Source organism: Chlamydotis macqueenii, chromosome 3 (genome assembly GCF_036417535.1).
Source record: "Chlamydotis macqueenii isolate bChlMac1 chromosome 3, bChlMac1.mat, whole genome shotgun sequence".
NCBI lineage: Eukaryota > Metazoa > Chordata > Aves > Otidiformes > Otididae > Chlamydotis > Chlamydotis macqueenii.
This window is the reverse complement of record NC_141558.1, coordinates 81,503,844-81,520,668: the sequence shown is the minus strand read 5'-3', so window position 1 is coordinate 81,520,668 and position 16,825 is coordinate 81,503,844. Positions and strand designations below refer to the sequence as shown.

The window sequence follows — 16,825 nt, the reverse complement described above, 5'->3', positions numbered from 1 at the left end:
ACAGGGGTGATGCTAGCATTCTCTTGTATTGGCAAGGTAGTTGCTTCCATGATTTTTTCCTTAATTACTTGTCCTAAGAAGGAAGCACCTTGTGCAGATGATACCTATGTCAGAGAGTTTGGTATTTATTTTAATGTAGTGAGTATACTGTTACAGCTACATGAAAATTTGGCAAAATTCTGTAGCATTAGGGGTTACTTAGTTGTCAACAAGTTCTCAGACTGCCTGTGACTGAGAGAAAGGTTTGTTTATGACTTCTGAGCCTTGATGGAATTAGATTTTTTAGTTTCCACCATGTCCAGTTTCTAAGTTTTAGAATAAAGAGTTGGGAATGAGTTGAGATGCTTAGCTTTCATGTAAGTCAAAATGACTTGCTGTGATTATAATTACAGTTGTTAACAAATTTGTTTTAAATTAGACAATTAAAATAATTATATATAATTTCTAAATGTAAATGCTCAGCTAAATAGAAGTTTAGATCCATTTCCTCCAAGGATATGAATGTTTGCTGTATTTCTTCCGGTGTTTGGAAGGATCCAGTGCAGGTGGGTGGAAAGGGGGTATGCTGCTACTGATGTGCACAAGTGTCACCTTACAAACTCTTCAGATGGCAGCTAATGTTGCCGTTAGCTCTGAAGATGGAAGCACATCACTATTACCTGAAATAAAGTATCAGCGTGTAGATTTATTCAGTATTAGTGACTGAGCTTTAAATTAGTCTCTCATTAAATGTCTGAATGATCCTATAGACAAATTTTTGCATAAAATCTGATCATATAAAAGCATTAAACATACAGACTGAGCTTTATGAGCTGACATAACAGCTTAATGCTGCCAAAGGGAGAAAGTTCTTCTGTCGTCCTTGTGCCTTGTTATAGTTTGAGTGGTCCTTCTAAGTCAGTGTAACTTAATTGCTGATAGAAAACCAGAAGTTTTCTGCCATTCTAGATTGATAAATATTTTCAGAGAACTTGTTGAGTTCCAGAGATGTTTCGGGATAAGGAATTGGGAAAGAATGAGAGTCAGCAATAGAGAACTCGTAGAGAGAAGTCTCACTCTCAAAATAAGAAAGTTGTTGCTACCTGCAGTAGCTTTAGTGTTTATCAAACCTGTTGTGAGCTGATTTTATTCAATATCCTGACTGAAATCTTACTTTTAAAAAAAAATGCAGTTTTCTGCTGCATTTAGTGGTTAAAGTGTAACAGATCGTTAAATGCTGAAGTTGATGTGAAGGATGGAGTAGACCTTTGCAGGAAGGACCAGGAACTGGGAAGACATCTGCTGTATGATTGGCAACAGAACCACACGTTTAGCTAGCTGCAAATCATGAATAAACTTTTCTACTTTGGTAATTCAGATGATTTTTGTTTCCCTCAACTGGAAGCTGTAATTTCCTACTTTAGTTTGTTGCAAGAAGTAATACTGACTGAAATTCACATGTGACTAAATGAAGGACTAACAGTTCTTTTTCCCTGGAGCTGCGTTTCTGGAAGGAACTTGAAAAGTGCTCTATGTGGTGAAAATTTGGCTCTAACAGCTGGATTTTGGTTTTCTTGGTTGGGTTGTCTCCCCTCCCCCCAGTGATACTTTTTTCTTGCATCAAATTATACTCTTCTGTATTTTCAAGTATAAATGGTATCATATGTGGAATAGTTTAGCGATCATGCTGGAAACTCATTTTCAGGGTAGATTTAGTTAACTATGTGAGAAAGGTGCTTGGTAGAGAACACATCCACGGGAGGCAGCAGCGGTGTTTGTTTTGTAGCTTTTAGGTTTCAGTCTAAACTGTGAATTATATTGGAGTAAGACTGAGCAGCACACCTAAATTTATGCAGTCTTTCTGTCCAGTAATTTAATTTCTAAAATAATATTTAATCTAAAATATTTTTCTTACTGTAAATGCACTTTATGGATTTATCCTAGTGCAGAAGACATGCTGTAGGACTGCAGTGTAAAGCAAAGGTAACATCAAAAGAAGCGTGACCAACAGATTGAAGGAGTTGGTTCTTTCCCTCTACTCTGCCCTGGTGAGACCCCACCTGGAGTACTGTGTCCAGTTTTGGAGCCCCCAACATCAGAAGGACATGGACCAGTTGGAGAAGGTCCAGAGGAGGGTCACAAAGATGATCAGAGGGCTGGAGCACCTTTCCTATGAGGACAGGCTGAGAGAGTTGGGGCTGTTCAGCCTGGAGAAGAGGAGGCTGCGAGAAAACCTTATAGTGGCCTTTCAGTACTTAAAGGGGGCTTGTAAGAAAGGTGGGGACAAACTTTTTAGCAGGGCCTGTTGTTATAGCACAAGGGGTAATGGTTTTAAACTAGAAGGAGAGTATATTTAGACTAGATATAAGGAAGAAATTTTTGACAGTGAGGGTGGTGGAACACTGGCTCAGGTTGCCTAGAGAGGTGGTGGATGCCCCATCCCTGGAAACATTCAAGGCCAGGTTGGACGGGGCTCCTTGCAGGGGGGTTGGACTAAATGACCTTTGAAGCTCCCTTCCAACCCAAACTATTCCGTGATTCTATGAATTTGCACATATAAGCATATGATCTCATTTCATTTTTTTTCATTTTCAGTAACTATTAATTGTTGGGTGTTTTTTTTCTACTTAAGCCTTGATTTCTGGAAATGGACCTCTTTTGAAGGAGTACAATGACATATGGACAATATATAGTCTTGCTGTACTTGCTGCTCAGGTTTTGAGATGGTATTTTAAGACTGAAATGCTGTCCGCTGCAGTGAATTCCAGATAATATTGATAAAGTTTTAATGGGAATAGTGGGGAAAAATCCCCAGTCTTAGAAGCAAATACATAACAAGGAATAATCGAGCATTTCACAGGAGAACTGAGTAAATGAATGTTATGTTTACCTGTGCTTGGTGTAGTTGCTTTAGCATTGAACATAATAAAGTTGGTTCAGAGGCAGATTTGAGACTTTCTTTGCAGTAATGGTTACAGAAAAGGTGCAACTCTGTTGATTTCTTTAGAGATGTGAAACAGCAACCGCTCACATTCAAGCAGAGATTTTTATCAAAGCATCGTGTTGCTCTGATTTTTAAGCTAAACTTCTGAAAATAGGCTATGACAGTAGATGGATATCCAATTACTTTGATCAGATCTAAGGCAAATTTACTATTTCACTTGACTACCTCTAGTATGAAATATACTGAGCTGTATATTATGTCATCACTCTCCTGGTGTGCAATTGTAACAAGATAAATAATCCACGGAAGACTGACGTAACAAACTTCAGATCTACAACAGCAAACTTTAGCACTGCACTGATTTCTGTGGTACAAATTATTCACTGGAACTTTGTTCACAGAAGCTTCACTAAGGGAAGAGATGCTTAAATTTGCTTCTAGAGTAGCTGACTGTCAGGAATGCTGTAACAAACCTCTCAATTGGCAGATGTTCAGAATAGTTGGTGTTGGAGGAAGGGTATTGGCTCCGTTCTTCCCACACTGATCACCCTCCCTTAGCTGGCCAGCTTGTCCTGCAGTTAGGGTGCTACTTGGACCTATTATTGGGTTGATTTCATTTCCTAGACTGCAAGGAAAAAGTTATCTGACAGATTGACAGATTTTAGTGGATCTGTTAAGGATCTGACGAACTTAGAAGGGTGGGACCATGGGCAAGAGCAGAAGAGGGAACCCGATGTGATGACTGTGTGATATTAGAACAATGCAGCGGTATTGCTGAACTGCGCTTTTAGATGTGCAAGTGCTAGGATAGTTATCGTGAAGTTGATACCCTATCTGTCCTCAGAAAAAAGGAGAACAATTAGGCATAGATTATTAAAGTATAACTGAGGAGGAAAATCAAGTGAGAAGAAGGAAAGGAGGAGAATCTACATGAAATCTTGCCAGGCATCTTTGGCTTTGCTGTCCCTTCTTCAGTTTGAGATTCTTGTTTGTGAGTTCAAATGTCGATTTTTGGGACTGCGGAGTGAAGAGCAAATCTCCCCAAACAGCAAATCGTGCTGTAGTAAAACCTACTTTTTGCAAGATCTGTGCTCTCTTTAGAGGAGTGGTTGCTGATGGAATTGCTAAGAGGCTACCATGTGCAATGCTTTTCAAGTTGTCCATGTAAAGACTGTTGACTTTTGGTGTATTGTGGTGTGTTTATAGAAGATTGGAGAATATTAGTGAGATGGGAGGGAGAATAAACTTCTAAAGAATCTTGTTTCAGCTCTAGGGGGATTTGATTTGAGCTTTGGATAAGCCAGAAGTTAAAAACCCAAATGATTCGTGGTTTAATGTGTGGTACTTTTTTTAATTAGCTGCAAACAAGTTGCTGTTCGCTATCACACTCAGCAATCCATCACCAGTGGACAAAAATGTAGAATTGTATGCTTAGTTACTTTACATTAGCAAAGTGATAGAATTAATGGGCTTTAAAAGCAGAGGAGGCATTCCGTAGACTTGCTTTTGGTAATGCTGAAGCATCAAGGATACAGTGGCCTGAACTGTGTGGCCTTTTTCTGTAGGTGACCATAGCTAAGTCAGGGACTGTTTAATGGTCGTGTGAATCATGCTGGGATCTCAGGTGGTATATTTAGTCTTATATTTAGTAAATTTAACTAACCCTAAGTCTGTAGTGCTTTTATGTATAGTAATGAGCTTTAAATCTTTGAAGTTTATGATTATTCTACTTTGAGCGTGGCTGGTGTTTTGAAAACTATTTCATACACCTTTTACCTATTTAGTTTAGGAAAAACAAAATGCTCAGTACCTTTCTTAGAAAAAGCATAGCAACTAACTTACTGTAGTTCTGCTAAAGGGAGGCAAATACCCATATGGTGGCTTTGTAATTCTTTTTCTTTTTTTTTTTTTTTTAATGTTTGGAATTGGTCAAGTTTGGCAGAAAGTAAACTTGGTGCTGCTGCCAGGGAGAGCACTGGAACCACCTACTTTTTGAGTTTTGGGAAAGTTGGGACACTTTTTACTCAGGCTGGTGTGTAAGAAGTGTTCCTTTAGGAAACTGAAGGCTCTGCCTTTAGTCTGCTCTAGAAATATGGAAAACATGTAAGTACGTTAATATGATACTGGGATTCTCGCTAAACCCTTGCAAACATAGAATAATTTTACTAGTTCACTTGATATAAATTTCCCCATCTGCGTAAGTTTTTTTTACAAGTTTATCGTCAACTACTTTCCAAATGTTGTAAGCTAAATTGGAGGTGAAAAGTGACTGCTAAATAGCAGGTGGTTGTATGTTGGGATTACAAACATATAATTGGTTAACCTTTCCTTTATAGGCAAGGACTACAAGTTTAAGCCTCACAAATGTAGAGACAAAGCTGAAAATGGTGTAAATGTACAATTATGTAAAGGCTTAAATATTGGAAGGCTAATAATCTGTGAATGTGGGAGTAGAAGAGAGTTTACTCTGTAGGGCTTATTAGATCCTCTTGAGCTTCTCTGGGTGGGTACAAAGGAAAACAGTTCTGAAGCATTGTAAAGAAAAATTATACACAGTGGGGAAAAATCAGATTGCTAATTCAAACAGATCTGAAGTTTAGTGTGCAGCTTCACATACTTGCAAATGTAATGTTTCACATGGAGAAAATCTTAAAATGCCATTTAAGGGTAATTGATGAAAGTAAATACTTCGCACTCCTTGCATCCCTTGGAGAAATATTATGCATTTTGCTATGTACGGTGGCATTTAATGAGCAAAGTTAATTAAAGAAATAGAAAAACTATGGTTACTTTGTAAGACTATATAATCTAACATTTAGCACAAAGGCAGGATCGGAAATGCGAAGGTCACGCATGACCTTTTTTCCACACACACGCCGCCCTGCCTTCCTAACCTTGCTTCATAAGCTTCCAAATGAGAAAATTTGACTGTCAAAGAATCCTGTTCTAATATTTCATTATAATTAATTTTACCAGTGTGATGCCTGATGGATGCGGTACAGTTGCTTCTCTACTTGGATAGTGAGATGGGATACATGAGTCATTTGAGTGTTTTAAACTTTGGGGTTTTTGTAAGTAAACACATCATGACAAGCTGAGTAATTCTCTCTATTTTATCTATGTTACCTTTGTTAGGAGTTGAAGAATTAAAATTTTCTTGTTTGCTGTGTGATGTTTAATGTTTAGTGGTGGCTTGTTTCCAGGACTTTTTCAGTTGTACTATTGTCTAGCAATTGTAAATCATCTTATGTTTCTGCATTTGTTTTTTGTCCAAAACATACAAGTTTATTTGGTCTGTATTAAATTTCCTTTTTGTTGCTTTCAGACCATTACATCAAGTAATTAAGATTAATAACTCTGAAGTCTGAGGCTCTCTAAGAGTTTGCCACCACTCTGGTGCCATCTACGGATTTTATAGGTTTATTAACTCTTCTGTCCTCCAAATTGTTAATGAAATTGTTGAATGGACATGGGTCATACCAGTCTTTTCCCAGTTGGGTCAGGAGATAGCTTAATTTAGAATCCCACAAAATATATTCCAAGTTTTGCAACAAACTCTGATCAGGGGTTGCAATTTTTTTTTTTTTTTTAAAGAACAACTACTGCACCTGTATTTTTGTAACTAAAAGTACATTGTATCTCCTTATTTTGCTTATGAGATTGTTGGGTATCATGGTGTCAAAATCCTGTACCCCAGTCCATATTTTTTATTGATTATGCTACTGTTTTTCCCAAGACTTTAATGAACTTTCAAAGGTCATTCCAAAGAACTGGAGATTGAGTAAGGTCCATTAATATGTCTTAAATATAATGTATCTTAATGTTTCCAGAAGTTACTTCACTCATTCTTCTCTGTTCTCACCTACACTCCCATCTCCTTGTTAAAATTTAGTCATGGTAAAATGGTTAAACATAGTATGGTTGCAATTAACATTTTTTGAAAGCTAAACAGTGTATGATCTGTAACTTTTTTCCATTTTAAGAGGTATGTGTATTTTCTGCTGCCTTTTTATGTGACTTTCTGACTGAAGTAGTTAACATGGCCTTCTGGGTTTTTATCCTTGCTTTTTTATTTCCTGTAATCATGTGTTCTTTCTCAACTTCTGAAAATTAAAGAAGAATCGCTCAAGGTTGTTGAAGACTCCTAATGCATGGATAACTGCTTCATTTTGTTGGTTTCTTTTTCTGTTTCATGGGGAGGTTGTGGCATTAGTATCAATTTTCAGTAAGTTTGTTGTCTACTGCATTCTTCTGTCCTTTACTTAGTTGCCTGAAATCAAACCTGATGCTGTGTACCTCAATTTAAGTTTGCATTTTTTGTAAACTATCTTTCTGATTTACTCAGTCTTTCATCTTTTAGAATAGAGAGCTCTTACCTTTTTTTTTTTTAAAATGATTTTTCTCCAAAGTTTTGTGTTCTTAGTTGATTTATAGTGCTAAGAACCAATTTCAGGACAGTAGGTGCTTGCTGCTTCATCTGGCTTTTGAAGCCACAGTTACTTTTAAGAAGTTCTTACTATAGGATTGGCTTAGCATTACACAGTGCCTTAAATCTTGCTAAAAGTCTAATTTGTTCAAATGCTGAAAGCCTACGGATTGTAAGGTACACCCAAGCCTTATGCTAGGCATTATATTTTGTATTTATAATGGTAATTTAGGTGGATGCCAGTGGAAGTTTAAGAGTTCCTCAGGTTGTTTCATACTCTCATACTGTTTTCCCCCATCTGTCTAAAAGTGAAACTCGGACTCCCCTGTTGCCATCCCTTCAAATGTCTTTAATCAGTATAGATTCACAGAAACACCAGTACCATGATGATATCTGGGAGGGTGTAAGTAGAAATGCTCAATTCTACTGATCTTTCAGAAGGTTAAATTAGTGTATAAAAATAACACTTAATGTAAGAGTACAATATTTTACAGTGTGCCACTGTAGCAATTGATTGAGTATAATATTCTTAACTTATAAACAGTATTGTGCTAAACAGGGAGAGTTTAGTGACAAATGAAACTTTACAGTCCTCTCATGCTGTTAACCAGCATATTTTGAGCATGCACGTGCTTTTTTTTATCCTCATGCTCGATCTGATGGAGCTATGCAAGTGCTTTAATATGTTTGTGGCTTTTGGCACATGGAGAATCTTACAAAGATGGCTTTCGTAAAACAATGTAGAACTTAAGAAGAATTGTAGGTATCAATTAATTTATGCTAATGTGTGCTATCTGGCATAAGGTATAATTCAATGATTTGCAAAATACTTTAAAACAGTAGCAGATGTTCATAGAAAGAGACATTTCGATTTTAATCTGAAGCACAGGATTTTTTCCACTTGTGCTTTGATTGTTAATGGAAAGCAAAGCATAAATTTCTATGTTACAAAGACCATGAGGTCCTGTGTTCCTGCTTACTTCCAAAGCATTTTTTTCCAACCTGGCTTGAAGTATTCTGAAAAGGTTTCAAGTAGCTTTTTAAATTTATATATAAGAGTGGATTATATAATTTTCTTATCTATATCTTTAAGAAAAAATAGATAAAGAACTTGCAGTCATTACAGTTCTTACAGCTATCCAGTGGCTAGCTCGTAGCTGAATATTGTTATTTGTCTGAGTTTATCTGAGTTGTAGACATCTCATTTGGTTGTTACACCCAAAAGGACTTAAGATTTCATATCTTACTGTTATTCTTACCTTGCACTACTTGATTTTACTCTAACTAGTCTAATGATTTCTGTTTTAGGGAAAGTACCCTGTCTCTGATTAAATGATGAGACAGAAGGAGAAGAGGAAAAGGAAGGAAGGAAGGAAATAATGAGGGAAAATGATATCCTTGGAAATACTTCTAGTGAGAGATGGCAATACTAGTAACAAAAAAACAGTCTGGCTTTAATGTGTTGATGTTTGATTTACATCACAAGATGACTGCTTCATGTTCATTAATGAAATCTCTGAAGAACAGGGAATGATCCTGTTGCTGTTTAAGCTATTTGATACACTGGTCTAAAGCACTAGTCTCTGCATTAGTTTGAGTATGTTAATTGAAAAGAAAGGTATGATTTGCTGCCTTCATTTGCTGTCTTCTGGAAGAGATGTCTGTGACTGTTCTTGGAATGATTTTTCAAAAGCATGTGAGAGCCTTTTTGAGAATCTGTAATGGGACAATAGACTTTCATAGCACTTGGATGACTTCAAAATTATTTTTTTTTGAGAATAGTATTTGAACCATTTAACTCATGAGGTGAATCTGTCTCAGAGAAAAAGTTGTCACTGCGAGAAAATATAATCACTGTATCTTTTTAAGTAGAAAGACCATGAAATTAATTGCCTCCATGTGTTTATATCAGTATGGCACGTTTTGAGAAACTGTTAATCGGCAAGAAATAAAGTGCATTGTCTTTTTGACATTGTGTGACTAGTGTAGTTGCAAAATTACTCACAGAAGTGTAATGTATTTTTGTTTGTTTGTTTGTTTTTATTTCAGCAGAAATGCTATGTACCAAATGAGGTTACTTACAGTTGCACCTCAACAGGAGGGAAGTGTTAAAGAAGAACCAATTTCAGAAATTCAGAACACACGGACTTGGCAGTTTGACTGGGCATTAAATAAACTGGATACCTCTGTCAGAAAAACTGGCCGCATCCCTAAAGCTCTTCTACTAAAAATCTTTCATGAAATATGCAAAATGGGTAAGTTGCTTCCAATTAACCAAAATAAAAGCTGAATTTAAAGTTGCAATATAATGATTCATCAAATCAAATAAATCGAGAGAGTTCTAATGTATATTTTGTCTTTCTATGTTGTTTAATCTACTGCATATATTGAACAGACTTTAAATGCTTTAGAAATGTTATTTTACTTAAATGTGCACATTTACTTTTCCAGGTTTTTGTGTCTTTGAGAATTAATAAGTCTTGTAAAAATTCAGTGTGCTTTTAAGAAATCTTATCATATTGTCTCGCCTATTGTGGATTTTTATCTGGTAATGTTACACCTTCCTCGTGTAAGAGTCCTGCGAACTCTGAAGAGCAGTTGTACATGTCTGTTTTGTACGATGTATTTTTAAAATGTCTGTGATAAACAATGCTGTCCTTAAGAGACTGTTCGTTTTTAAATGGAACTATACAGGGAAATTTGGACATGATGGTCAAGTTTCCCCATTCCCCAGTAGCCGTGGAGGAAACTTTTTTTTTTTTTTTAAAAATAAAAATAAACACCTGAGCATTGTTCATTCTGACAGACTCAATAGCCCTTTGGCTAAAAATAACCAGACTGTATTAATATTTTGCAAACCAAGTACCACAGTTGGTGAGGTTTGGTACCGTTTATGATTAGTCAATAGGGGTATTTGATAAATATTGGCAGTAGTACTTAGTGAGTGTGTTTAACAATGACAACATGTATTGTTTTGTTTTAGTTTGAAACTGCTGTATATTGCTCTGGACTGTTGCTGGCTTGCATACCTGGGATTGCACTTTTGAAAGTTTTGTGGTTCACTGTTTTAAAGCTGAGTCTTTTTGATTAGTTACACAGTTTTTAGGAAGTCATGTTAGCAAAAAGATTAATTGATTATAGTGGTTTCCTTTGGCTTTGTAAGTATATTTAAAAAAAAAAGCATTGAACAAGAGGTTTAACTGGGATGCTATTAAAATGTATGACAAATATTTCCGTATGAAAAATTCAGTCCTTTTTTATTAATAATACTGAAAACTTAATTTAGCAAAAGTGTAGGAGGTTAGTTACTGTTGGTTTCTTAAAAAGATTTGCCTGTGTTTGTATTGTTCTTCCATTTCTAATTGCAACACAAAAAATGTCCAAATAAGGTGCTTGCTATAGATCTCTTGTCCTGCGTCTTTCCAGACACATACTGCAAAACGTTTTCCTGTTTATTTTGCCTTTCAAGGTGCTCAGTCGCTAGTTTAACACTGGCATTGTGAAGATGGAGATGTGTTGGCATTTTTATTGCACGAACTAATTGTATGCAGGGATTTAAAAGTTAGTAAAGTACGACTTCTCACCATTCCATTATAGAAGTTCAGATCCCCATTTACAATTTGTACCTGCCGCCTCTCAATGTTTTCACTGATTTCTCATCTTTTCTCATTATTGTTTATTTTTTTCCCACCTATGGCCTGTGTTTCTTCCCAGGTATGAATAACTTTTTTGCTATAGATGGCACTCTTGACACATAGTTTACAATAGTTAGGTGGTATCCTGCATTGGTACCTGAAGATCTAATCCTAGACAGTATATAGCTTTCTGCTGTTGCGGTTTGGGATTATTTTTACTTTATTGTGCCATTATTTTATCGCTGTGTAGCTGTTTCTACAGCTCTGTATAATGAAAAATTACACTTACAGCGGTCAGCAGTGGCTGGAGATACCTTTACAGCAACAGCTTTTCCCTCTGCTAGGCTGTACACAACTTTGGAGTGTTGGCATGATGATTTGGAAGTAACTTACAAAGCATTAGTGATGCTTTAGACATCAAGTAATTTTGGAAGCATGAATCTTTCAAGTCTGTTTGTATGTCTGAGATAGAAAACCTTACGGATTTTTTTCATCATTTTATGTTGTATGGGAACGTTTGTCTTGCTCCTTGTTAGATGAAATTACTTCTGAAGTATACCTTTCTCTGTGATAGGAAAGAGATAGAAAACATTTTTTTTCCTTTTTTTTTTTCTTTACAGTATGCTGCTTTCTAAAGGAAATGTCCTTTTTATTAGAAATTGGTGGGTTTGCATATAAAGATACAATTTTAAAAAATGTTATGTCTTCAGCTTATTGGGTAATCTGCGATAGATTCTGCAGCTCTCCTTTACTTTGCCTTAGGAGTAGTAGTGAAGTCCAAGAACGATGAATTTATAGCTACTTTTTTGACATCTTGGGGCTAGTGCAAAAGTCAGAAGGTAGACATTCTTACAGTTTCCTACACTCTTCTCTAGATGTAAATTATCTCATTTATTTTATATTAAGCATGGGCAGAAGTGGAAATGGAAATTTAAATGTGGAATTTATCTGAGTACTAGTTTTTTAATAGTACAGAATTGGTATGAATTATTTTGTCATTTTAGAAATTTACCAGAACATTGTGTCCCTGTTAGGATGAAATGATCTATGGATCTTGGATTGGGAAATTTAAACTACTAGACCATCTGAGTTTAGTATTTTGTGTTGTACTTTTTAAAATTTCTGCTCAGCTGAGCTTGTTATTGTACTAAACGGCATGTTTTATCGTGAATATTTTTCATGATAGTGCTTAATAGTGTCATTATTTAATAATTTGAAGATTTTTACTGAACAGGATACCCAGTCTTGGAGAAGATTCTATTCTATACAAAATGCTTAAATATTTCAGTGGATCAGTGTTCAATCTTTTTTCTAATATTAAATGCATAATTATTTATAAAGGAATTTGTGGTTGTGTTCCTCTTACAGGGTGTCCGGGGAGTAATCAGACCTTACTTTTGTTGCGAAGTTGTGGTACTCTTTTACCAGAGGTATTGTCACCTGAAAGAACAGAACTAGCCCATATGATATGGGACAAGATGAAAGAACTGGGTAGGTTGGTTTTGTTCATCCCTCTTGGAAGAGCAGCTGTGTGCTGTAGTTAATTACTGAATGTGTTTTAATAGTGCTTAAATAAACGCTAGGTTTTATTATTCAGGTGAGAGCTCTTTTGCCTATTCTGGGAGTTATACTGACATCTAGAGGTGTTAATAATAAATCTAAAGATTTGAGGGTTTGGGTTTTTTTTGTTTGGGGTTTTTTTGTAAGGTACTTAAATTGGACTTCTGATTTTGATTATTGTGAGAATGTATTTTACTTTTCTGTTAGATGTTACCTAGATGTCTGGTGGGCTGAGTATTCCTAATGCTACCAGCTTTTTTTTATCAGATGATCTTTCGATTTTAAGTTAGTCATTTATCTATAGGTGTTGCATAGGTGAACTGCTTCTTGACAGTGATATTGCTGAATCTGTAAAATAAATACAGGTGTAGAGACTGTGGAATAGCATGCACACAGGCATTGATGTTACTATGCCCTAGTTATGTTTTAGCCTTTTGTAAACAAATGTGTGCTGTTAAATAGATGTCTGATATTTGAACCTGGATAAAAGGAAGCAGTCTGATTACATATAACGTTCACACAGAATAAAATTAATACAAAATTAATTACCTGAGAAAGCTATAAAATCATGTTGAATTCTCCATTCATTGTCTGTGGTTGAAATATTTCCTTAGGTGCTGTGTATGATACAAGCCATTATAACGCTTTACTTAAAGTCTACCTTCAGAACGAGCATAAATTTTCTCCGACAGAGTTCTTGGCCAGAATGGAGGAAGCTAATGTGCAGCCAAATCGAGTAGGTGCCCATCTGATATCTTCATTTTTAATAGTAGTATCCATTTATTGGTTGGAAATCATCAACTTCCCCTTTTTGTTTTCTGTAGGTTACATACCAAAGGTTGATTGCTGCTTATTGCAATGAGGGTGACATTGAAGGAGCAAGGTATTGTTTTGCATTTATGTTTAAAAGGATTTCCACAAAACCTGTTTCTTATATTCCCTACCATTAATGTTAAAACTCATTTCAGTGTAATTCTAATAAATTGAGAAGAGCAAAGAGGGAGTTTAAGTATATTTTAAGCAAGCACTGAGGACCACTTTCTTAGAGACAGCTGGAACCTATACAAGCAAAATAAAAATAAGTGATAGACCCATGTGTTCAAATCGAATTGCATTCAAGTTGCTCAGAAAATAACTTGTTTTGTCATTTCTAGAGCCAGCGTGAAAAAGTGTGAGGTTATGAAAGCTTACTGCCTATGTAAGAAAATGGCTACTGGGAAAGGCATTTGAGAACAAGGTGGACTAAGGAGCAAATAGCAGTAATTTTGGTTTTTGTTTTCGTCGTTGTTATGCAGGGCTTGCTGGATATCTGTCTAACTTTTTAATTTTAGCAAGGCTAAGTTGCAACAGAATTGCATGGATGTGCTGAGAAATAAGTAAAAGGAAGAAAAAAATGAAAAAGAACTGAGTGCCACTTTTGTGTCTGCGTATTTCAAAGTGACAAATACAGTTCATCTGAAAAAAAGGAAAATGACCAAACTGAGTGTATTATGCAGCATCCCCAAATGTAATTGCTCAGTGACATCAGGGTTTAGTTTTGTTTGATGATACAGTACTTGTCCAGCAGAGCAGCAATAGCTCAGTAGTTTATATTTTCAAAGGAAAAAAATTCCAATCATTCATTGTCTTGTATTTTGCAGTAAGATTCTTGGATTTATGAAGAGTAAAGATCTCCCAATCACTGAGGCAGTATTCAGTAGCCTTGTGAAAGGTCATGCAAGATCAGGGTAATGTTTAGTACCTTTTTTCTTTTATTCTCTTGTAGTTTTACTACAATATGAAGTTATACTGTATAGAAAAATTATGTGCTGCTGAATGGTGTGATAGTTTTGAATAATAATGTATTGAAGAATGTCTTTTTATACATTTTTAGAGCAAAACAGGGCTATTTAACAAAGGAAGTAGATTTCTCTTTTGTCTGAAAATCTTGAGTTTCGTGATAAATTACTGTACTTTTGTACTGTTTGAAAAACAAATTTGCTGTACTTAGTTTTGAACTTTTTCAGCTGTTAAAGTTGAAAGTGTGTTCTAAGTAATAGAATAATTAAAAGATTTGCACTTTCACCTTTCAGGATTTGCTTGGTTAAAATAAGTTTCTCTATGCTTGTTGCAGTCTTTCTTTCCAATTCTAATTAATTTGATGAGGAAATGTGGAAGTCTCAATAAACGTTATTATGATTAAATCTCCTGAGAGTCTTTCTTTTGAATTCTTATAGAGATATGAAGAGTGCAGAAAATATCCTTTCAGTGATGAGGATGGCCGGTGTTGAACCAGGTCCAGACACCTATTTATCACTGCTGAGTGTGTATGCTGAAAAGGGTGATGCTGATAGCATCAAAAAGGTATTGCAAATTTGAGTTTAAATGTTTGTTTGATCTTTTGTTCAGTTTAACTTTGGAATACTTTCTGTGCGTGCAGGAGAAATAATACTGAATTTTATAACTTGTTTCCTGCTAGTCTGCAGCAATTAAACAACTTTTTTTTTTTTTTTTGCATCTAAGTAGCTGGTTAACTGAAAGCAGTCTCATTCTTTATGAAAAATACTTGTCTTGTGATAGTTACCTTTCACAGTGAGTGATACAATAATTAAGAGTTTTTTGAAAGAGACAAATAGTCTATGTGAGATACTTATATGTTTATATATAAAATAAATAAACAGTAAACCTTTATTATCCTGCTCCCATTGAAGCCACAGTCTTTGCAGTAAAACTGTTGGGTTTTTTGTGGGTTTTTTTTTTTTTTTTTGAGAGTTCATACCAACAAGTTAGTTATTAATGAAGTGCGGGTAAGATAATGCTGCCTTACAGCCCTTTGTGTAGCTGATTTTTTCCAAGTATTCTCTCTTACTTTTTATTTTTAAATCAAAGAAGTACTCAGAAAGGAATGAGAAAAGAAAATTGCTTTGCGTTTAATAAGTAGTATCAGATGGAGAGGACTAAATAAAGGAAGAGTATGTGGGAAACATAATACTGTTCTGTGACTTAAATTTAAACAAATCTTCATCAATCAACCTTCTTCCAGACACTAACAAAAAGTTTGATTAATCATTCTCCCCTTTTCAAAGTAGTTTATTTTGAAAGTCACCTCACAATGGGAATGCCTTTGGTGTTTTCATGTATTATTAGATATTAGAGAGAGATTATGTATTATATCTCTTTTATCAGTCCCTTTTTCTTTTTACAGTCTGAAGATGTTTCAGGCCCTCTCCATAGATATTTGGTATTTCCTCTACCATATTCCGTGTATCTAAAACCATGGTTTTAAAAGAGGATAAAAATGTCAACTTTTTGTGTTTGGTTTTTTTTTTTGGTTGGTTGGTTTTTTTATGTATCCTGTTGTGAGTCACTTATTAAAGTTAAATTTATTCTGGTTTACAGACTGTAGAAGAGATTGAGAAGACTGAAGGGTACCTTATGGATAGGATTTTGATGCAGGTGATTTTTAGCCTTGCCAAGGCTGGATATCCTCAGTACATCGAAGATATTAAAGAACGCATAAGATTTGAAAGGGAATTAATTCCAGGTATGTTCTTGGTTACTACAGCAGTGTTTGCTACTCAGGGTGGAGAGGAAAAGCACTTTAATCCTTTTTTTGCAGCAATAACTAATGTTACCAAAAATAGGTAATTTTGTACTTTTTTCTTGAATGCTTAGGGAAAATAATATTTTTGTAATTAGTTTGCAGAATCATTCATGCTGCTTTAGATCACGTTTTATAAAATTTAAACTAAACCAATTTTAATAGCTTACATACAAAAATGAATATCAATTTTCCTAACTTTTAAAATTCATTAAGTAAATTCATTAGTAAGTGTGGAGTACTTTCTTCAAACACCTCTGTTGTAATTCCTATTGTGACAGCTCTTTGTGAATATCATAAAAAGGGAAACGGAAGATAGCTTTCTTTATCTACCGTTAAAGTCACTTTTGTGTCCCAGTATGTGTAATCTGATTAATAACTGTTGATTATACTTAATCCATTTTTTTCTTTTTTGATATGTCTAGAAATATGTTTCTCTTACTTAGTATCCTTGTGTTACGTGGCAGTGGTAATGCTTCTGTGATTTTTGGCATGGTCTTTTTAATGGGAAAAGTGGATTTCCTTGATAAATCTTTTTCAGATTTATGTATATTTAACTTGATTGGTTAATCATGTTTAAAAGTATGCTAATAATACCTATAAAACATATTTGCTTTCCTAGCTTTTACTGATTTTGGTAGTTTAATGCGAAAATAGTATATGCACTTTTTTAATGTTGTTTTTCTCTTTTTAAATTGCTA

At 35.1% G+C, this 16,825-nt stretch overlaps 1 protein-coding gene across 2 annotated transcripts in view; it reads left to right on the top strand.

Annotated features, from left to right (window-relative positions):
* Positions 1 to 16,825, top strand: part of LRPPRC (leucine rich pentatricopeptide repeat containing) — a 92,514-nt gene that overhangs the window by 1,030 nt on the left and 74,659 nt on the right. The window contains exons 2-8 of one of the 2 annotated variants that reach the window (XM_086745255.1): positions 9,402 to 9,604; positions 12,353 to 12,475; positions 13,159 to 13,280; positions 13,369 to 13,427; positions 14,185 to 14,271; positions 14,761 to 14,887; positions 15,923 to 16,067. In XM_086745255.1, the coding sequence (XP_086601381.1) occupies positions 9,402 to 9,604; positions 12,353 to 12,475; positions 13,159 to 13,280; positions 13,369 to 13,427; positions 14,185 to 14,271; positions 14,761 to 14,887; positions 15,923 to 16,067 (866 nt within the window). Of the gene's footprint in view, positions 1 to 9,398; positions 9,605 to 12,352; positions 12,476 to 13,158; positions 13,281 to 13,368; positions 13,428 to 14,184; positions 14,272 to 14,760; positions 14,888 to 15,922; positions 16,068 to 16,825 lie in introns of both variants that reach the window. The other variant, XM_086745254.1, reaches the window with a different exon arrangement.